This window comes from Diadema antillarum, unplaced genomic scaffold, assembly GCF_040938485.1.
Source record: "Diadema antillarum isolate AM-2024a unplaced genomic scaffold, OU_Dant_1.0 seq00000488_RagTag, whole genome shotgun sequence".
Taxonomy (NCBI): domain Eukaryota; kingdom Metazoa; phylum Echinodermata; class Echinoidea; order Diadematoida; family Diadematidae; genus Diadema; species Diadema antillarum.
This window is the reverse complement of record NW_027271450.1, coordinates 871215-894742: the sequence shown is the minus strand read 5'-3', so window position 1 is coordinate 894742 and position 23528 is coordinate 871215. Positions and strand designations below refer to the sequence as shown.

General features: G+C 39.3%; 2 protein-coding genes across 2 annotated transcripts in view; both read left to right on the top strand.

Moving 5' to 3' along the window:
- Nucleotides 1-484: 484 nt before the first annotated feature.
- On the top strand, nucleotides 485-7775 carry LOC139733718 (cathepsin L-like peptidase). The gene is made up of 6 exons (XM_071644530.1): nucleotides 485-721; nucleotides 3057-3212; nucleotides 3492-3716; nucleotides 4883-5048; nucleotides 6256-6364; nucleotides 7306-7775. Exons 1-6 carry the CDS (start codon nucleotides 485-487, stop codon nucleotides 7406-7408), a joined length of 996 nt encoding a protein of 331 aa, XP_071500631.1. The 3' UTR covers nucleotides 7409-7775.
- Nucleotides 7776-14765: 6990 nt separating this feature from the next.
- LOC139733738 (uncharacterized) overlaps nucleotides 14766-23528 on the top strand; it is a 76642-nt gene continuing 67879 nt past the window's right edge. The window contains exons 1-7 of the mRNA XM_071644548.1: nucleotides 14766-15116; nucleotides 16296-17006; nucleotides 18140-18715; nucleotides 19206-19331; nucleotides 19976-20112; nucleotides 22353-22494; nucleotides 23036-23164. Of these exons, the coding sequence (XP_071500649.1) occupies nucleotides 14766-15116; nucleotides 16296-17006; nucleotides 18140-18715; nucleotides 19206-19331; nucleotides 19976-20112; nucleotides 22353-22494; nucleotides 23036-23164 (2172 nt within the window). The remainder of the gene's footprint in view (nucleotides 15117-16295; nucleotides 17007-18139; nucleotides 18716-19205; nucleotides 19332-19975; nucleotides 20113-22352; nucleotides 22495-23035; nucleotides 23165-23528) is intronic.

The window sequence follows — 23528 nt, the reverse complement described above, 5'->3', positions numbered from 1 at the left end:
CCTCAAGGGATTGCAGTGATGGGATCATCTAAATGTAAAAAGTTGGAATACACAAGGATGAAAGAAATTGATTCAGTGGAATAGAACTGAATGGAACTGAGTAATGATGTCGGTAGCACTCTAGCAGTGCATAGCACTGATGATCGAGGGCGAAGAACATAAGAGAGCAGAAGCGGGTATGGGAGTCTCGTTGGGGCGGCTCTCGCTATCCGCTACCCATTACCTTGGTCAGCTGACTCTCGATGTTGGCTTGCATGGTTTCGCGGAACCTATACCTCTGCTCGCTCCTATTGCATTCACTATAGAGAGGGGGACGTTTGGCACAGGCTATTGAAACTTCGAACAGTATGGGTTCCTACCAAGAGGCTATGATATATGGGTCACCTACTCCTTTATCAATTTTCTGTATGTTCTTAACAGTTGTTGGCGTAAGAGGCGCTAACATTCCTTCTTACTCTTACAGGATTCGACGTACTCTGTCATCATGATGAACCTGCGCGTTGTAATTCTCTCCGTCTGTCTCGTGGGGGCTCTCGCGTCTCTGAACGAGGAATGGCGAGAGTGGAAGGTGAGGCACGGCAAGCAGTACCAGGACGACGTCGAGGAAGCCATGAGGAGGTCAATCTGGCAGCGAAATCACCACTTCATCAACAGGCACAACGCCCGTTTCGATTTGGGCGAGTCTACTTACCGATTGGGGATGAACAAGTTTGGAGACTTGGTGAGCTCGACAAATCCAAAGCACCATACACAAGATTGAGAATGGTTAAAAGATGACATGTCATATAAATATGCTGAATCGTTTGATATCATGATAACTTAGATTTGTTTTGTATAATATTTTTTATTATGAATATACTGTGTACATAATGCTTTGCAAAATCATTTGTAATTCAGCCTCGGGCCGCAATGAATGATTCTGTGCGACGAAGCATTAAAGATATCATTAATGATAACTTTTAAATGATAATCACAATAGACATTTATGACATTCTTAACAATAATGATAGTAGTGATGGTGATGATAATGATAATGATAATGATAATAAATTATCAATAATGATATATGAAAAAAATCGCAGTTGTGCATAGTGCAAAAAGTGTAGGGTTTGTGTGGTGAGTTGTGCTTATGTGATAGATAATGCATGTTGTACAGTCATATTTGTTCTATACGCAAAGTTCTGGGCCATTTCCTTTAATAAATGATAAAAGTGAATGGTAAGGGGTAGCAATCGAATAATATCAGCAACATGTTCTAATCGTCAGTCATGTATTGGTTAAACATTAATATATCTAAACTGATATCTAAACAAATATATTTGTTCTATACGCAAAGTTCTGGGGCCCGTTGCATAAAACTTACCATTGAATTTCAATGGTAACTACCGTCAAAATTAGGTGTCACAGCCAATCAGCATCAAGGATTGTAAAATTTACCGCTAATTTGAAGACTTACCGCTATAAAGGAGCGGTAAGTCCAGCGGTAAGGGTTTTATGCAACAGGGCCCTGGTCCATTTCTGAATGATAAAAGTGAATAGTTAGGGGAAGCAATCGAATAAGTAACGACATGTTCAAATCGTCAGTCATGTATTGGTTAAACATCAATATACCTAAACTGCGTTTGAAATAAATAAATCAATAAATAAATTGATTAAGTATCATTCATTGTCGTCAGGTAAGGAAATCGACGTCCGATCCATGGTACTTTAATGTGCTAGTTAGAATTTGTGGACTTTCTTGCTTAATGTTGCACACCAATTAATTAGAATATTGGAAAGTAATTTGAAAAGTCAGAATAGATATGTGATTTACATATCATTACCACCTATTTCAGATTCAGTGCTGAGAAAACTCATGTCCACAGTAAGATACTCACATTTCATATTAATTTTGGCTCTTCACGTCCTGTGATAACGGAAAACGAAACATATCGAATTCGATGATAAAAGAGAATTAAATGTGAACCATCTTAAACAGATAAAGTTGTATTTTAATAACAAAAACATGCATATTGTTTTTAAACCAATAACTAATTTATGATGTTTGAGATACTGTTTCAATTCTATCTTCCTCTGTATATCTCTCTATAAGAGCTTTAAATTTTGGGGGAAATTGTCATTCATTTAATTTGCTCTTCATAAGCATCATTCATTATCAACATATTATTTTCCACACGCATTCAAATTTCTTTTCGGTGGTTCACCAGCATTTCTCCGTGTACAAACTTTTATGGGTCACTTTTGAAATTTACCCACTAAAGAAGAACACAATATTCTGGAAATTACACAAAAGATTCAATGTCTTATGCTTAAATTTGTCTCGATAATCACGTCTCACCTCCCTGGTTGAATCAACTTGTTTCATGACAGCCCTAAAATGTATTTTTTTTTCACTCAAACTCAGCTCAGGGGTCCTCATCGAAAGTCTGCTATGTTTTACTGCTAAGAAAAAATTATACTTGTTTTCTGAATCTTCGTCGAAACAAATTAAAGTGTCTAACTTCCAGATTGATGGTGTAATTTGTCAAGGATTCACCAGCATCAAACACAGCTATTAAGTTCTCAGTATTAATCATGCTGTTGTTGATGCATTTTCTTTTAGTCAGGCTCTCCGATTTATTTCAGTACAAGACAAAATGGGTATCTAGGTTTGGGACAGTCCATTCTAATAACTTGCAGCTCTGCCACATATAAAGCGTTAGAACAGTTTTTCTTAGAGACGTCTTAGTATTTCTAGAGAGATTCTCCTGAAGGGAAAAAATACAATAACCAACAGCTGTGAATAATATCTGTGAATCACAAGGCTGCTTGAAGAGAAACAAACAATCAACCAACCAACCAAACAAACAAACAAGCAAACAAAAACCTTTGCATTAGTCGTTTTCTTAATCTCGGTATGTAGGACTACATGAATATCGTTATACTAGATACATATTATTCTGGAGAAGTATTGTTGATTACAATTAGACTTTAACAGATTCTCCACGAATTCGTGTACTATTGCCTTCTCTCTCATGCCTAGCTATGCGTTTGTGTCTGATGGGGCATTATCACAGGAGAACCACGAGTTTGTAGCCAGGATGAATGGTTTCCGAAGGACACGAAAGACCGCAAAAACTACGAACGCCACCATCTCCATGGAGCCCAACATCGATCTTCCCGATGCCGTTGATTGGAGGACCAAGGGATACGTCACAAGGGTCAAAGATCAGGTAACCTCTGACCTCATTTCGTCTTTTGCTGCAAAGCCTTTTTTTTTCGGCACTATGAACTGATGTTTCTTCGTCGTTTTGATTTTAATGTATTTCCATACCATTCCCGAGAAAATGATAATGACAAAATCATACACGATATTGACAGAAGCTATATACGAGTTACAGGAATAACGAAAAAGAAGAAAATATAAGAAAAGAAACGGTGTTGTCAGCTTTATTATTGGTAAGCCTTGGTCTCTCGCATACAATACGATCCTGCGCAATGTTTCCACGTAGGGGCTATGCGGGTCCTGCTGGGCTTTCAGTGCCACGGGCTCCCTGGAGGGACAGAACTTCGCCAAAACTGGAAAGCTGGTTAGCCTCAGCGAGCAGAACCTGGTGGACTGCTCCGACGATGAGGGCAACGAAGGCTGCAATGGCGGTTTGATGGAGCAAGCCTTCCAGTACGTTATCGATAACGATGGTATCGATACTGAAGACTGTTACGAGTATGAAGGAAAGGTGAGTCAGGGATAGGGTGCACGTCACGAGACGTACACCCACAAGTCATAAAGGCCACGAGTCATGCAGCCCACGAGTCATGCAGCCCACTAGTCATACAGCTGACAAGTCATACAGCCCATGAGTTAAACAGCCCACGAGTCACACAGCTAATTACTTCGACACTAAGCTAACGAGGCCCACAAGAACGACATATTAGGCCCCGTTTTGTATCTGTCGAACTCGAGGGCTGTTTTACCTAGTGTCGAACTCGTGGGCTGTATGACTCGTGAGCTGCATGTATGAGTAATGACAAATGAACTTGTTTTCAATGTCGAACTCGTGGGCTGTATGACTCGTGGGTGTCGGCCTAGTGGGACGACCCCAGGGATACACCGACATTTAAATGATATCAATATACAGTTGTTACTAAAAATCAAGTCACATCATATCAAATCAAAATTAAATCAAAGAATAGGCCTTTATGAAATTCAGCAGAAACACGCGAATGTCACGAAAATGCAGTCTGGAAGTTGACAGTGTAGTGCGTGTGTGTGTGTGTGTGTGTGTGCGTGTGTGCGTGTTTGGGCATACATTATGTTCTCTAACTATGGTTTTCACGTTTTCATTTAATTTGCATTAATGTCATTCAATGTCTTCCTTTCTTCAGTGCCAGAAGCTCTTTATTTATCTATTTATTCGTTTTCATATTATTTCCCCAGCGTCCAATTTCATGTTGACTTCTGCTGTCGTGAAAAGGTCTACAAATCACTAATTCTGTAACTATTTCATTAAAAAAAAGTGTCATCTTCTTTTCTGCACACTCTAAGCTCTATCCTTCAACATAACTCTTGGGCATATTTTGTATACACACAGATGGCTAATGTTGATTCTTTTACCATTACGTTTTTATACATGGGCTGTTGCGTGATCATAAACCGGTGGAATTAAATACAACGGACATAACTGTCTACGGAAAGAACTGCCTAACCGAAACAGCCCGTCCTACACTTTATTAACTTGCACGTGAGACCAAAAATAAGGCAAAAATGATCGTCGTAATTTTGTATGTCACTGCATTACACGCAATACGTGTTTCTGGAATGATGTTTATTATTGCTTCGTAGTATAAACACTTTCACTGTTTCACCTACAAAAAACAAAACAACAACGACACATAAATAAAGGATGGATATTGCCGCTTCAAAGAAGACTGCGTAGGAGCGACCTGCAGTGACTTCACAGTGGTCTCACCTCCCAAAGAGAGAGCCCTGCAGAAAGCCGTAGCTCACGTTGGACCCATTTCAGTTTCTATAGACGCCAGCCATCTATCCTTCCAATTCTACATCTCGGGTAAGACCAATATTTCACTCTGATCCTCTGAAAATGTGATTTTTATATCTGATTGAAAGTAAATGTAGACAGGGCCACCCCATCTTTTTTTTTTTTGCGGAATACATATAGTCTTACCACTACCCCCCTTCACGTTTTGTTGTTGTTGTTGTTTTCGTTTGTTTTTTACCAGGACGTGGCACCAGACAATTGCAGTTAAGCCTTTTTTTCTCTTGTCAGCCGAATAACACCAGAATTGGTGTCAGAAATTTATTCAATTCAACTTTATTTCCATATAATCATTAAAGGATACAAAGGATACATAAAATGTAATATAATGAACATCAATTGGGATATACAAACTAAAAGGACAATACACATAAGACACCATGCTCACCAAAAAGGTGTTTCAACAAACACAAAGTGAATAACAAAGAAAGGAAATAATAAATAACATGATGGATAATTTGTGGAGGGATCATGAGAAGTTTTTATTGAGATTCCATAAAACTTATAAGTATGATCCCCAAAGGGTACAGAAATTAGAGAGAGTATTACTGTGTGTGGGGGATTATCTTGATGTCATTTAACCATACATACTTAAAAAAATCAAACAAATTAAAATATCATTACAGATGCAGAAAGCTCTACACGTTCTATGAAATTTTTGTCGACAGATTATTTTTCAATTTTCTTTTCAATGAATTCAATGTTACACAATCTTTTATACTACTTGGTAAATCAATCCACACTTTCTGTCCTTGATGGGTTATAAATGAATGTGAAAATTTAGTTCGTCCATATGAAAATAGAATATGAAATTTTAATCCTGTATTGTGATTATCAATATCAATATTCTTCACAAATAATGGACTAAATAACTCTGGTAGTAATTCTTTGCTATATAATGTTATCCAAAATGTCTTTCCCCCTCCATATCTCAAAATGAATCAATATCCCTGTTCCCACAAACTGCTCCCTCCCACATTTAAAAAAGATAACCTCCAGTTGCAACAACTGGAAAAAGAGAGTAATACAGTAATTTAGGTCGGGAGTGAGGGGATATCATTGTAGTAGTAATATAATGACTAAAGCTAAATAGAGACATTTATTATTGTACGTATGAAATAGCCACAAAAATGACACTTTTTATCACTTCAGTTATTCAATCATGAAACATTTTTTTTTCCGAGCACGAAACGTCCAAAATGCCATGTCTTCTCTACAGGTGTATATGATGAACCTAAATGCTCTACGCAGGAGCTTGATCATGGAGTCTTGGCCGTTGGTTATAATACAACTTCCTCGGGTGACGACTATTGGATCGTGAAGAACAGGTGAGGCATATTCCCAGTGTTGTTTGTTTATTTATTTGTTCTTTTTTTTTTCTTTTCACTCCTTACATAGTTTGGCTTCCAGAACCTTTGCCAACCGTACTCCCTTCAGGTTGACAAATGACTTCACATTTTGTAATTTATTTCATGTTCAAATTAACGATGGCGGGGTTGGAGTTGCAAACCCCTTTTTATTTGTGTATATAAGTAAATATATAAATAAATAAATGTGTTATATATATATATATATATATATATATATGTATATATATATATATTTGCCCCTCCCTCACCCGAGAGAAATAAACATTACGCGGCAGCCCTATTAAGAAGTAACTCCTATTTTAAATTCCAGATGACGGGTCAAACATGTTTAAACGTAGACTAACCTTTCAAGAATTTAAGTGAGTCACTGTCAAAAAGTAATTCCAGTTAAAGATAAACTTGCATGAACGGTTTTATGTGAATCAAAGCCTTTAAACTCTCGTCTTCCCAAATGTGACAGTATATCGGGAGCTTTGAATTTAAACGCGCGGACGTTTGAGACGGCGAGTGCGCTGGACGTTCTCCTCTCCCTGCGTCGTGTTGAAAAGTAACTTTAGATTACGCTGGGACGCAACGTATTTTTATGAAGAATAAAATCGCGCCCCCATCGATCGGTGTATGAAGTAGTTCTCTACGTTGCAAACTGTGCGGACGTAAAAATAGCCTCCCTTGTTCGACAATGGGAACATATAGTGTCTCTATATTTAACCCTAACCATACATCAAATTCTATCCTTAACCCTATAACCCAAGCATTTTTGGCCTAATTAGCGTCGTCTTAAAGCTCCCGTTTGCAGATCTAAAGCCTGCTAGAATAGACGCACAGCATTAAATTTCTAATGAAGCAAAATACCATTAATAAAATGATACTGTTAACGTCTTCGCGTGTTGTCTATACAGTTGGGGCACTATCTGGGGGATGGAGGGGTACATTTGGATGTCCAGAAACAAGAACAACCAGTGTGGTATCGCCACTGACGCCAGCTACCCTGTGATGGATTGATATACCCCGATGTTGACACTGCAAAGAGTGCCGGATTTTCGACCGGAGCATCACATTGACGTTTTAATGGTTTAGCTTGCTGAAACATCAATTGAAGATGGAATAATTCTTACGTGTGCACTTCCTTTTGTTTAAACTTGAGTATAAAAACACACACACAACAAAATTATGACAGACACAATGGAATACTCAGAAACACTGATTGGTAATCCACAGGGCATCAACAGATTTTCCGAGATTTCCACAACAAGTTTAAAATATGTAGAACGATGTTATTTCAATGACCAGGAGGACAAAATCAGAAAAATCAGTCCGTCCTGAAAAGGGTCTATTTTGAGCGACATGAATTTGTCGATTTAGTTCTAGACAACAGCCACAAGCTACTAAAACGGCTTTGCTTCTATTAATAACCCTCGACCACACACTGAGAAAGCTAAGATATGAGAAACATGTAAAGTATAGTGTATATGAAATGGGTATACAGAATTTAAAATTATATCATAACATCAGCGTATCAAAAACATGTAAGCTTGAACAAGATGTGGGTCCGGGAGCTAATCGTTCAAGCTCTAACAGGTAATTTTTCGATACATATACAGTGTATGTACCACAATATGAGGCGCATTTCTGATTTTTTTTTTATTTCGGAAATGTTTTAATTTGAACAAAGAGTATACTTATTTGCAATGCGTAAACATTATATATAACTTCGTGTATATAAGCGCATGTTCTTTCAGATCACGAAGACAAAGTATACACACAAGCTGGTTTTTTCTTCGTCTTGTATCCAATGACTCTAAGGGGGTGTTGCAAGAAAGGAGAGTTGCAATCAATTGCAACTTTCTTGCAACACCCCCTAAGTCTCATTATAAGCAAGCAGTAAAATGATTTCAGCAATTTATGATCATGTGTTAGCAGTAACTATTAGGTCATGAAATGTCAGACAGTCTTTTAGTTCAGTTAGTCAATAATGTTATAGAGTCTCTCTGTAAATAATTCTTTCTTGGTCGAAGCGCAATGATAGAATGGATTAACATGCTTTGTATGTTGTTTGTACTCAGCATTCATCATTTTCTGTCCAATACATGATTTTACTCCACGTTCGGTCTTAACATAACTGTGTGAATAATAATATGCGTTAGAATGTCGATATTGGTTATCAAACTCAGACAGTCAAAAGAGGCCTGAGCTTTCGATCCTATTACAGAATCTTTGTCAGAGGCAAAATGAAAATATTTTGCCTCTGACGAAGATTCTGCTAGGATCGAAAGCTCAGGCCCCTTTTGACTCCATTTTACTCCATTGGCTCACCACTATTGGATAAGCAGTTTTCAGCAGCTTTTTTTTTTACTACACTTGTCATACTCTGGAAGATTTACTCACTTGGTAGTAAGCATCATTAAAAGGAATTTCTTTTGGAATACCAAAAAGAAAGTCTTATGGAAGCAGACCAATGAAAAATGTTCCTTGGATTAATTTTTGGAAGGACAGCAAAGGATAAGATAAAAGTTCTTTTTCGCATCAAATTGACAGTTGCATGTGTCGTTTATATCTCGTCATGACTCGTGATTGCTGTTTGGAACGATTACAGTTCATTATTCCAAAGTGTATATGTTATTCCAAAGGTTTTTATTCCCCCCAAAAGAGAAGGGTTGTCATTCCGAAGGTTCTTTAATTCGAAAATGGTCAAGAAAAAAAAGTTCGCTATCCAAAAGTTCGTAAATCAGAAAATACAATAATTTCGCCAGTGAGTGTGCATTATTTTTTTCGGATAAAAAGACTTTCGGAATAACGACAAAATATAAATGTTCTCCTTAACAAACCCTGTTTCATTGTCGGGTTAACGATTGTATCTATACCACTGGAATTTGTATGTTTCGGAACAACGAACCTTCGAAAAACAAAAAGCAAAAACTATCCTTATTCCATTTTTGGAATAACGAACACCACCGGTTTAGAACAGATTAGTTACCATTCCTGGCAGTTGATGGTGAGTGATTGTGAACAACACGAAAAGGCATGCATGAAGTGAAAATGAGGCTTATTGTATTATAGTTGACTTTGAATTAAGAAGGATCAAATGCATGTCTTAATATCTTATTACACTACTCCACACCACTGTATGATCAGGAACATATACTGTAGTATATGTATCAATGATATGATTTATGTGAGTATGTGTGAGTGTATCTGAGTGTGCGTGTTTGTGTGTGTCCTATGTGTGTGTGTGTGTGTGTGTGTGTTTATTTTTTCAAGAGCAACGTCCATCTATCCTATAAACAACCCCTTTCTTTTACACGTACACAAACATGAGACGCTGCGCACGTTCAGGATGAGACTATATGAATTTGAATAAGTGACATTGATGTATATACAGTATATATATATATATATATACATAACTGGTACACAAGTACATGCATTCGTTTGTATTATTCATTTACATTACCATGATTTTACCCTCTTATGAAAGAGCATGTAATTTATAATAAGGATTCAAAGTTTTGAAGAAAATACTTCTTGGTGTTGAAATGGCTGAGGCATCCAAAACAAAGAAATCCTAATAAAAGGTGGGACCCAGCTTTCATTAGGGTCGCTTTGTTTTACTTTGCTTTTGTATACCTCAGGCATTTCAAAACAGATTTTCATCAAATAAACTTTGAATTCCTATCATAGAATTGTATGCTCTGTAACATACGTGGTTTCTTCATGTCCTTAGTATCTCGCGAAAAAATAAGAGCTCAATCATCATCTCAACCACTATTCTATTATCCCTTTAATTTGAAGTTTCGCATGCATGCGCCTTGCAACTGACTTTTTCGGGACACTTTGATAAAAAAAAAAAATTAAACAACAGAAGATATCAGAGAAGTGTGAGAAAATATACATGTGTGTATACAATCATAAAAGTACATTTTCCAAAAGGAAAGTTTCTAATTTGAGAATCTGAGATGCATTATGTTAAACGCTTCAGCTTTTGTGATATCGTAAAGAAATGGTGCTATATAGAAGAAAGAAAAATATTTGAAATGAATATAAATGTTTCAACAAAGTTTATCACACAAAATGCATATCAGCGTCAATGTTTCAACAGAGGCCGAATATTGTGATATTGTTATTAGTTCTTGCACAACTGCAACATATGGCTTGAACGATTTTAAGTAATACTTGATTAGGGAGTAGATATGATTTAATGACAATAATGAATAAGCCAATTCTAGATATATCAATCAACTAGCATACTCGTGCATCCTCCATGCAGTAAAACAGACAAATATATATATAAATATAAATATAAATATAAATATAAATATAAATATAAATATAAACATAAATATAAATATCATCAAAAATGGAAACCAAAAAACAGTACTCATGTTGTTATTTTGTGAAAAAAAAATCCCACAAAACAATTAAACAAACAAACAAACAAACAGTCAATCAACAAAACTATTATTTTCCTCAATCATTGAAATTAAAGCGAAAATTTGACGGATATTCAGTGGCTGCGTGGTCAGTTGACTATGCACATAACATACACAAGCACAAATAATAGGAACCTCCATGCTTTACCGAACTGCCCAACCAGCCAACCTCCCCCCCCCCCTCCCATGGAAAGAAAGAGTAAAAGAGTAAAATGTTTACATAAAACAATGACAAGCCCAAAAACTAATTTTCATTTATGATTTTTATCTTCCTCGATCGCTTATTTATAAATATGTCTGTCATCATGTATCTATCTATCCGTCTACCACGTTATTTATGCGTTAAGTCTATCATTTATCAATTCGTTCATTCATTCATTCATTCATTCATTCATTCATTCATTCATTCGTCCGTTCCTTTGTTCATTCATTCATTCATTCATTCATTCATTCATTCATTCATTCATTCATTCATTCATTCATTCATTCATTCATTCATTCATTCATTCGCCCTTTGGCCATTCTTTGACCCCTCCAATTTTTGAAGGAATTTGATCTGCTCCATATCACAGATTGAACGACCAACTTTCAAAGCAGAAAACGCCATAATTATTATCAGTTCACTTGCACACAGTTATAACACAGGCCCACAACACGGTACTTCTTCAGCAAAACAAGGTCAGACAACTGCCTTTCAATTCTATTATTCAACAGATATTGGGTGAAGTAACATTTTAAAGCCCGTTCTTGACATCTTTCTACATGTACGTCTATTATTGATTGATTTCATTGACGACAAACGTGTTCTAGTGGTGGGAGAGTGCCCTCAAAAGGGCGAACGAGGCGTTGCGAAAGCTTGTGCTATCCTAGCAACCAACGACTCGCGGCTAGACTGTGCGATGATGGGCCGCTGTAGCTGAAATCGAGCTTGGAGTTTTGGTTTATCCTATCATATTTGAGGTAAATAGACTTTGATACTTTTGAAAAAATGATCAGGTCAATGTTATTTTCAATTTCTGCATGAGACTCTGTATCGTGTCAGTATGAAACTTGAATGGGTGGCCAATATTTGATCCGAAGCCCGTGTGGCAGCAAGTGTAGGAGCTCAGTCCCGTGTATGTTAAAGTGCGTCAGCAATTCGAGTGACAAGAAAACCGAGATTCGTTTACGTTTACGTTTACGTCGGTACTCAGCAAAGTCCAATTCTGGATATGATGCTAAGGATGAAACTTGAGTACCATGTGATGCCGGTGGACGGTTGTGCAAATATTATACATGGTGCGAGTTAAAAACAAAAAGCTCCAGTGTGGAGCTAACATGCGGATATGCGAGTCCTGAAGACGCCCAGCACTGTGATGTGGCGGTGAGGGCATCTGCAGGGAGTGCATTCCATAGCCTTACTGCTGTTGGCATGAAGGAGTACCTATATACATCTTTAGTGGAGTGAGTTGTGAGAGGTTGATATTTGGAAGGATGGTAATTCCGCAATCTGATGTCGGTCATTGGTTTCAGATAGGTGTCCTTGTTGATGGCTATGAGATTGTTAGTGATTTTGTACATCATTATCTTGATCGATGGCAGCTTCCCTCCTGGATTGTAGTGTGGCCCAATGCATTTTCTGCAGCATAGCTGTTACACTCTCTGTGCGTTGGTATACATTCTGCACAAACCTGGCAGCTCTCCTCTGGATTGCTTCCACCTGGTTGATGGTAGTTGTATGATGGGGGTTCCAGACAGGTGAGAAGTATTCCAGGTGGGGTCTGACAAGGGATATGTATGCTTTTTCTTTGAGGTTTGGGTGGCAGTGTTTCAGGTTTCTCTTGATGAGTCCTAGCATTCGGTTGGCTTTCAGGGTGGCATTAGAAATGTGTGTTTTCCAGGAGAGTTTGGATGTGAGAGTGAGGCCTAGGTATGGGTATTTGTTGACAGACTCTATGACATCTTCACCAAGGTGATACATGTGATTGATGATGTTTTGACGATGAGATACTCGCATGAGATGGCACTTGCTGGTGTTGAATTTCATTTGCCATTTTGTTGCCCATGAGTGTAACATGTCAAGGTCCTTCTGTAGTGCTATGCTGTCCTCAGTTGTCGTAACTGACCGATAGATGAGACAATCATCGGCAAACAAGCGTATGGGTGATTGGATGGAGTCTGCAATATCATTTATAAATGAGAGGAAGAGCAGGGGTCCCAGAACTGTGCCTTGAGGCACACCTGAATGGACGTCAGTCCACTCTGAGGCCTGACCATCCACAACAACTCGTTGTGACTGCTTGGTGAGAAAATTCTGGAACCACTTCAGCAAGGAGCCCCGTATACCATAGTGTTGGAGTTTCAAGAGCAGCCTCTGGTGTGGGACGCGGTCAAAATTCGCAGTAAAACTTTAGACATCTAACGCTAGGCCAAGCTGTATATAGTGTTAAGGTGTTACTACTAGTGCTACACTCTATGGCCTAAAAACTTACTAAATATTTATGCGTAACTAGGCCTCTAACGTTAGCGGCCAAATTTTGATATCGGTCCCTTCTCGTTCTGCGTGAGCATCTCCATTATGTCCAAAGTCTAAAGAAGAAAGTTTATGGAGGTTGAAAGAAGTTCCCCGGCTATGTGTCCATGACGAAATGAATGGCGGTAAATAGAGTGGGGACCTATTTCGCGATATAAATGCCCTCTAACGTTAGCTAGAGACATTTAAAATTCTCCCCAGGTGTAGAATTTCTGAAAAGATTAAAATGAGAAATAATAGTCTTATTAACAAGCCAGAGAGTTGCTGCATAGCTAATGCTGAATTATAATTTCCTACGTCGTTCATTGCAGGCAATGCCAAACCACAAGAGAATAGTTGGAAACCAAAGATTTCTAGCAGGGTTCGAAATTGGCGATGGTCCGTTGGCCATTGGCCACCCAAAATCACGTCGGACTAGCCAAAAATCATAAAATTCTGAAGTTACTAGTCCGTCTGGCTAGCCAAATATTGCTTCAGTGTCAAAATTGATTCCAAGTAGTCCGCCTGGCTAGTCAAAAAAAAAAGTTAAGTGCGACCCCTGTCTAGACTATTAATGAACAACAACTTGTATACAACAGCATCTCATCTCAGAGCAGCAGATTAAAAGTTGATTCAAGACGGAAGTGAGACGGTTTTGCATTGCATACCTTGTGTAGTGCAGTATGTAGTGTTTGTTACACCCTTTGGAAAGCTTCAAACAAATATGTCAAATGAATTACTGTACGAGCTGAAATTTTTGCGTACAGATATTTTCACGAATTGGTACTTGGAGGACATTTCTGCCTGTTGTTAATTTCGCAGTTGCGAGGGTCTAACTGAACTTGCTTATTCACGGGTTATTATTTTATTATTTTGTTATTTTCGCGCTTCAAAGGCGACTCGCGAAATTCGCGAAAATAAAACCACCGTGAAAATTTCAGCTCGTACAGTATTTCAAATCGTTTAATAAATTCTTGTTTGGTTTGTTCTCATTTATTTTGTATTGGTAAGGTTTTCTACAATGTATGCCATGAAAGGATGATTTGGTTAGGTCCTGTACATACAGTGTATTCTCTCCATTTGTCAAATAGTGGATCTTGCTAGGATTATTCACTGATACCCAAACTTCAAGATTGGCTCTGTCACATTCTGCATAGCAATGCATGAAACTTCCCAGAATACATTAATTCTTTTTGGACTTGTTTTGACATTGCCCTGAATGTGTTGCTGTTTGTTTTTGACAAAAATAAAAGATGAAAAAATGTTAGTCATATACAGTCAGTAGGCCTATTTTAGAGCAATGAAGTTTCTGAAATAACTGTAAATTCTTGAAATTTGTTACTGTTGTCCTTTTTGGATGCCCTGATATTGATGTGAAAGTAGATCACAATTATGTAAACTTTGTGGTTTTGTGATTGTTCTACATCTAGATGAAGACATAATGGGATGCGGAGGTTCGAAATCTGTGGCAAGTGAGCCACCACAGCCACCCCAGCCACCTCAGCCATCACCACCTCCAGACGAACCTCAGCAGTTTGAAACACCTGTAGAAGACATCCGTGGCCACGACCTAGCCAATGATGGGAGAGCAGAGGCAGTGACAGACAAGGGAGATGGTCAGCCATCGGACCAGGCAGGAGGGGAGCCTACCGAGGCTGTGCCTGGGGGAAGCGACAGTCAAGGCATGAAGCCATCCAGCAGTGAAGTAGTCGAGGAGACACCTGTCGAGAAGTTTACCTATAGTGAAGATCCCCAGGACCACGCAGAGAGAAAGAATAGAGAGAACAGCAAGGTGAGTATGAATGAGTGAGTCTGAGACGAAGGCATGGTCCAGAAATCTATAATTTTTTAATGTACATGTATCAGTATGTAGGATATCATAGCCAGCAACATACATTAAGTATTGAAATATGCAGTGTAGCAAAATCATCAACTTGTGTGAACATTGCCTAAGCATATACAGTGTATGTTTAAAATTTTCTTTTGAAAAAAACAACAAAAAACAAGGTTAATCATTCTTTCTCCTTACATTGTATGCCAGTGTCATTATCAACCATGACTTAAAATCACTCTCACAATTGTCTTTAACAAGTCCCTAATTGCCAATATTGTACTTGCCAATGGCATTATATAAATTGAATGTCATTGAGTAATGTGATGAGATGAGTGGTATTTGCCAAGAGCAACCTGTTTCAGTGTACATGGCAGGACATGTATAGAACAATACAGACATTTCCTTAGTGGTACATATATTTCCCACATCAAGTGTGGAATGCACCAATACCACCCCCGTTGTAGTTGTGCAGTTATTGACACACCATGTCATTAATGATGGAAAGCAATCCAACCAGATTTAGCTAGGCCTTAATTTGGCTGTATGTGTCCAATTCATAAAGCTGAAATGCACAGAGTCTGGAAATGCAACATGGAATCTTGTGTCTTGATATCTGGTAATGTTGCATGGAAAGGGAATACAGAAAGTAATAAGAATGTTTATACCTTTCATGTTTTGATTTAAAGAAATTGTAAAGTAGGCACTGACTAAAACATGTTTTGGCATTTGTCATAATGGGCACCCTTTGAAGTCTTCCCATTCTGACAGCTGGAGGATGGAATTGAGAAAATTTCAGTTCTCTCTGGTAATAATTGACAAGAACTGGAGAATAAGAGAAAAATGCAGACAAACTCAAGAGACATTAAAGCATTCAGGACAAAGATTTCATTGGACATGAGAAGTTTTATGTGAAAGGTTCATTTTTCAGAGAAGGACAGTGTATCACATTCACAGAGCAGAGTCTGAGTGATGCGCTCATGGAATGAAGTAACATATTTCAATTTCAGATTCAGTCTCTTAATGTCATGTGAGATGGAATGTAATCAGCAAGTGTAAGCCTGTGTGTGTTTGGATGGAAAGGAGTAGAGTGATGACTACAACACTAATGTACCCATCCCACACATATCTTCCCTCCAGGAAAATGAGGCAGAGGTTACAAAGGTAGGTGATGGGAAAACCTCTTCTCTCCCTCTTAGTGGTGGGGTTCCTTCCCAGGGACATCCAGTCAATGGAGATTCACGTCCGTGGAGTGCCGTCTCATCGGTTGACAGTGTTGCTGTTCGAGGTCTTGTTGCTGACACGATAAACAGAGCTGTTGCAGGACTCACAGAAAATCCAGGGGCCAGTGCCCCTATCTCTGACTCTACAGTTGCCGGAGTTAATGACATTCCATGCAAAGACCGTCCGCCAAGTGGTCTGAATCGTCCTCCAAGTGCCGTGTCCTCAGTAGACAGCTTTGCTGTTCGTGTTTTTGTTGCTGATACTATCAAAAAGGTTGCAACAGGGCTGGAAGAGAATCCAGACAGCACTCCTATTCAAACAAAGCCTGGCGAGGATCCAGCAGAGGTCAAGACTCCTGCTGAAGATAATGACATCCCCAAAGACAATGGTGTTGTTGAGGAACAGGCAAGGAATGTCCTAGATGAGGGCACTGATCCTGGTAAACAAGACAATACAGAGACCATCACAAAGGCTGTTGAGTCAGAGTCTGAGGCTAATGCACATAGCACAAGTCTAGCTGAGCCAGGGAAGAGTGTTGATGGCCCACTGTCTTTGTCAGCCCATGAAACTCAGTCTAAAGAAGCTCGACCTGAAGATCATGAGATTGGCAAGCAGGAGGGTTCTGAGGTATTGCTTGTGCCTTTGCAGTGCTCTGATATGTTCCTGTCCTTGTTGAAATAACACTGTTCATTGCTTCTAACAGTTTGAACAACATTTGGTATTTGTCTTAGATATTTAACCGTTGAATCACTCATTTCATTGTTGCTCTTCAGTGGATCACTTCATTCTCAACCCATTTAGACATAATTCAGGGAATACACATCTTGTGATGGAGGAGAGATAGATAGAGTGAGAGAGAGTGAGTGGGAGGAGGAAGAATAGGGGGAGAACAGAGAAACAAGGACAGTGTGCTGCAGAAGTCTTGGTTAGGTGTGCATACATGAAATGAATTTTTTTATCACAGGATATAATCAAGACAGGCATGAGAATGTGTTTGGATCATAGTGATGATTGGTTTAAAAACAAGAAATTACAGATGTTGCATTTCCAGTCATCTGTCCTTTTTTTTGTGCATGAAATTACATGAAATTCTAAATGAAATCTGATTCTAAAGGCCTCTGCATAGGGTGTGTAAACTGCACGTATTGCTTCATCATAGAAACACTAGTCGTAGCTATCTAGCTATTTACTTGTAGGTTGAGGAAGTGACGTGTGCTTTGAGTTGAAGGTATTTGAAATCACAATTTGTGGGTCAGGTGTTGTCCAAAACACCAAACTTCTTAACAGTTTCTTTCTCTCATGTGTCTATGTGTATTGAGTAATTATTAACATCATTTGTTGACAGCATGCCTCTTGTTTTGTTGTTGTTTTTGTTTGTTTGTTTATTTCTTTACTAGTGATAAAATCTTGACATTCTGCAGAGCTTTTGATTTTATATCCATAGACAGTTTACAAAAATGGTTTGCAGTGTTTGTCCATCTTTATCCTTGAAGTTGAATACAAAACTGTACATAACGGATTTAAAGAGGAATTAAAGCATCCATGGTATCGTAAAATGCCAGGAGTCAAACTGCACTCTCTGTTTATGCATTGAGTCTGAACAAACGTCATGGGCATCAACAAACTTTGCCTAGCTTCACAATGATTTAACGATATTGTCATCTTGTTTTGAGTGCCTTAGGGTCAAAGATGATATAATCATCAAGTTTATACTAACTCCTTGTATATGCTGATTTTTTTTTTTTTTTTTTTTAAAACAGGTGAATGGAGAGCCCAGTGACTCTTTACAAGTGTCTGACAGTGTGACCAATGAGCCCAGCAGTGGTACACTAGATGCTCCAGGTACTCCAGTAGACGTTACAGTGTCTTCATGTGACCCACCCTCTGATGCTCCTCCTCCTGAGGGTGCGGCCATGGTAAACACTTCTTCCACTGACCAATCAGCGGCTCCAGCTACAGTTGAAACATTGGACAATGCTCATGGTCACAGTAATGTGGCTCCTACTATTCATCCTGCAGCTGTCGCAGGAGGCGATGCCCCTCCTGAGAGCGTGGAGGTCAATGATGCACCCAAACCTGTCACAGATGCAGAAAATCATGCTGCTGAAGCCCTGCCCTCTTGTCAGCCAGTCATAGATTCTTCTCCTAAATGTGAGCCGAACCCGGAAGCACAGGAGCGGCTTAAGAGGGCACTTCGCTCCATGTGTCTCCTGGCCGATCCTTCACACGTACTGGATCTTGCCTGTCCAGGCATCAATAGTCTCCAACTGGAACATGCTCCAGCAGGAGCCAAGTTTCCCTTCACCGAGTTACTAACCAAGCTCACTACAGTTGAGGTAAATGCACTTCTATTATTGTCGCTGCTGTAGTTGAGGCATTTGTTTTGTGTTTGTTTGTCTTGTAATCGAGGATTTCATAGATTTTCAAGTCTGTGCTTAGGAAATACCAAAATTACTCATTAAACACCATATAAGACACATTTTTAGGGAATTACCCCTGTCTTGCATTGCCTCTCTCATACCATTTCCTGAGGTCATGTATATCAGCTGCTGCAAGTTACCTTGTAAATTTGTCTGTGAATACAAAGAATGCATAGTGATCAAGTAAGTGTGTCTATCTGTTATGAAATTAGAGGCAGGAGAATGTATGTGTGGGTTTTTTTTTTTGTGTGTGTAACATTTCTGAACCTGCTACTTGCTTAAGCAATATGTCATACCAAGAATAACATTTAATCACAAATCAAACTGACATTGTATACATCAAAAGGGACATAGCATGATGCGGTTGTGACATCATTCTTTGTTTTGTCTTCATACCCACCCAAAGGAGTTAAACCTGGCCAACAATCAGATGGGACCCCAAGCCTTCCGAGTCATCATGAGGGCCATGTCAGCTAACACATCCCTCAAAACTCTTTCCATTGCCAACAACAAGACCGACACCGACTCTGCTGTAAGTAGGATGACCAGGGCTACACGTTGTACATTTCATGCAGTGTTTTGTCTGACAAATTTGTTGCACAAATTTGCTCACACCCAATCAGATGTGAGGATATCAGTAGCTTATAACAGTTTGTCAGAAAAATTATCCAACAAAAAGCTTCATGAAACACCCTGCCGGAGGGTATTCTACACATTGTGTGATAACATGTTTACATATACTTGGTCCTTGGTAGAATAATTCTCCAAAATACTCTTTGTTATTGTTTTATACTGGAGTATATTCACCTGTATACAATTTCATTCCTATTTAATTTTGTGCCAGTGGAGGTGATCACAGTAGAAATGTAGGTATTCTGATTGAGAGGAATGGTTTTGATTTGCACTTTCATTTCTATATGCAGTGCCCTCAGCAGAAAGCAATATTACTTGATCTGTGTACCAGGGTAATGAAATAAAGAGAAATCATTATGATATGCGGCTTTAAATTCTGTAAGAAAACATTTCTTGATTTATATGAAGATGCATTCTAATGCTAAAGTTGCTGAAATTTAAGGTTTTTGATGCACCATGTGGTAGAGGTCATGTGATACAAAGACGAGTGTGTGAGAGGTGAATGAGATTTGATCCACCCTGCTGGGACTTTTTTTATTGCAGGAGACTGTTGGGGTAATGCTAACCAGCAACCAAACACTAAGGAGTCTAGACCTCTCCAATAATCAGCTAGGAAAGGACTTCCTCTCCCGATGTATTGGTCCCGCTGTGAGCACCAACGAGTCTCTGACGTGTCTGAAGTAAGTTATGTTGTGTGGCAGCAACAGTACCATCAAAGACTTGCATGATAATACATGAGGCCATTTGCGAGAAACTGTCAAATAGTCACAAATGGGAAACTCAGTACTAGGGTAAGCTATATTGGGTTAGCAGTGTTAATCTGTGATCTTCATGACTTTTGATTGGTTCATCTCTATTTTCTTAATGTGGAATGTAGGAAACTCCCAAATTCACTTTTGGTTTCCAATATGCTACGTGAAAACTTAAATTTAGTCTTTCCTGATATGAAGAAGAAAGAAAATTAAAGCTGTGGACTTTCACAGTAGCATTGTAGAAAGTAGTCTCATGAATTATAATACTTTAAATTCCATATTCATGAATTACCAAGGAATGCCACAATAAATCCAAATTGACCTTTTTTGGCTGATGTCAGTGATTGGAACTTTGCCAGCTTTTTAGCTCACCTGAGCCAAAGGCTCAAGTGAGCTATTGCGATCGCCCTTCGTCCGGCGTCCGGCGTCCGTCGTGCGTCGTGCGTCGTCCGTCGTCCGTCGTCCGTCGTCCGTCGTCCGTCGTGCGTCGTGCGTAAACTTTTTACATTTTCATCTTCTTCTTGAAAACCCCATGACCGATTTTCATCAAACTTGGCAGGTAGCATCCCTAGGGGGTTAGGAACTCAATTTGTTAAAATGGGCACCATGCCCCACCCAGGGGGCCCCCAGGGGGGCCCAAACCCCCCAAAATTAAGGAATCTGTAAAAATCTTCTTCTCTAGAACCAGAAGTGATAGAGCTAAGTTAATACTATGAGTTAGTACATTGATGACTGTAGTTTCAAGTTTGTTCATGGCAGAATCAGGGGTGCCCCCCTTGGGACCCAGGGGAGGGGGGTGGGGAAGGGTTCTAATGGGGCCTAAATTGTACATTTTCATCTTCTTCTTGAGAACTCCATGACCCATTTTCACCAAACTTGGCAGGTAACATCCCTAGGGGGTTAGGAACTCCATTTGTTAAAATGGGCACCATGACCCACCCAGGGGGCCCCCAGGGGGCCCAAACCCCCCAAAATTAAGGAATCCGCAAAAATCTTCTTCTCTAGAACCAGAAGTGATAGAGCTAGGTTAATACTATGAGTTAGCACATTGATGACTGTAGTTTCAAGTTTGTTCATGGCAGAATCAGGGGTGCCCCCCTTGGGACCCAGGGGGGGGGGGGTGAGGAGGGGTCCTAATGGGGCCTAAATTGTACATTTTTATCTTCTTCTTGAGAACCCCATGACCCATTTTCACCAAACTTGGCAGGTAGCATCCCTAGGGGGTTAGGATCTCAATTTGTTAAAATGGGCACCATGACCCGCCCAGGGGGCCCCCAGGGGGCCCAAACCCCCCAAATGAAGGAATCTTTAAGAATCTTCTCTAGAATCAGAAGTTATAGAGCTGAGATAATACTATGAGTGAGTACATTAATGACTGTAGTTTCAAGTTTGTTCATAGGAGATCCAGGGGTGCCCCTCTTGGGGGTAGGGGGGGGGGTGGTTGGAAGGGTCCAAATGGGGGCCTGAATTGTACATTTTCATCTTCTTCCTGAAAACCTCATGATGGATTTTTGTCAAACTTGGCAGGTAGCATCCCTAGGTGGTCAGGATCTCAATTTATCAAACTGGGCACCATGCCCCACCCAGAGGGCCCCAGGGGGCCCCAATTCCCCCAAATTAAGGAATCTTGAAAAAATTGGGCCCTTATTGTACATTTTCATCTTCCACTTCAGAATGCCTCGTCAAATTTTGGTAGAGCTGTGAATAATTTAGATTAGTGACTGCGTAAAAGGTGAACTTGCGATACTCAGGTGAGCGCTAGACCCGCGGGTCTCTTGTTGTTGTCAAGTCAATGTGTTTTTCATTCGTATTAGAGATTCTGTCAATCCAGAAACGCCATGTTTACCTGTTTTCCTATCTACTTATCAATCTGAGGGCATGTTTCTCTTGCAATTCAGTAGGAGTATTTGTGACTGATTGTTGGTTCTGAGCATGCAGAATGTGTGTTCCATAAGTTTGTTTCTGGCAAGTAAGATATTACAAAAAGACGAAAAGGGATTGCATGCAAAGGACCTTATTGTAGTCCAATCACATGCACTTCCAGTAATCAATTTCACTTGCTGGAGGAAGTCATGAAGTTAAATGATGAGACCAGGTGCTATCACTGAAAATTTATATTTACCATTCTACTTACTCTGAAATTTATTTCTCCTTTAAATTCCTGACAGCATCTCTAGCTGTGGGGCCACAGACCTGAAGGCCTTAATGGAAGGTTTGCAAGAGAATTCAACCCTGACCAGTCTGGACCTCAGTCACAACCAGATCTCAGATAGTAGCGCCTTTATAGAAGGCCTGGCTACCATCCTCAAAGTGAGTAAACATTTCCTAGTCTCGTGTAGATATTGGCCGTGCAGGAATGTTTTTCTTTAGGAGCAAAATGTAGCAATTCAAGGTTGTGATATCATAGAGCATCTACAGAAAGAGATGATGATGGTAATGATGATGCCCTTTTATAATGTGGGATTTTTACTACCACTTGATGTGTAGATCTGCTCCTCATGCTTATTTTGAGTAGAGCTTCTAGTTTTTCCATCATTATAAGAACTCCTTTTGTCTCTGAGTTTTAACTGTGAAGAGAGTAAGCACACTTGTGGCTTATTGTGTGAGACAAGGAGTTTCATTTTTGGCACTCGTCAACCAAAACATTAACATAGATCCTGAGAAATGGTGCGTAGCTCTTGTTTTCTGGGCTGCCAGAAAATTGAACTAAATCTGTAGAATTGGTGTTACAGAGTTAGCAAGTTATTATCCATACACTCCAAGAATGTAAAGCAAACTAAGCAGAAATAAGGCAAGAGCACTCATTTGAGGATTACCAACTCCACCTATCTTATTCTCTGCATTTTTGTAGAAATCAACATGTGCAATAAAGGAATTAAATGTGCGGAACTGTGGTATTAAGGACTCAGGACTGCAGACTCTTGGTGGAAGCCTTAGAGAAAACACTTCTTTGATAAAGCTTCATGCTGGGGGCAATGAGGTAAGATGGCTGTGTCCACATCATTTCTTCTCTTCTCTCTATGTGTCCACATGTTTATTTTTCATTCTATTAGTTGCAAGTGACATTTGTGAAGAGAAATTTGTGGTATAGATAACATAAAGATATGATGGCCCACCTTCTCTTCCTATTTATTCTCTGTAGCTATGAATTTCCCACCAAAATTTAACCCGTTGAGGACGGGCTGATTTTGCTTCAACACGCATTTCCCATAGACGCTTGCCCGAGTATACTGGGGACTAAGCATTGTTGATGTGTGTGCAATATGTTTAAAAGTCCATAATTTGTATCATGATGTATCCTGCACATGTTAACCCATTCCATACTGAATTCTGAAATGCCCATA

Excerpts from the sequence above, each read along its gene's own strand:
- LOC139733718 (XM_071644530.1), top strand. The coding sequence starts at position 485 with ATGATGAACCTGCGCGTTGTAATTCTCTCCGTCTGTCTCGTGGGGGCT. Across the intron at positions 722-3,056 it reads TGAACAAGTTTGGAGACTTG|GAGAACCACGAGTTTGTAGC; the intron begins GTGAGCTCGACA and ends GCATTATCACAG. Across the intron at positions 3,717-4,882 it reads GTTACGAGTATGAAGGAAAG|GATGGATATTGCCGCTTCAA; the intron begins GTGAGTCAGGGA and ends ACATAAATAAAG.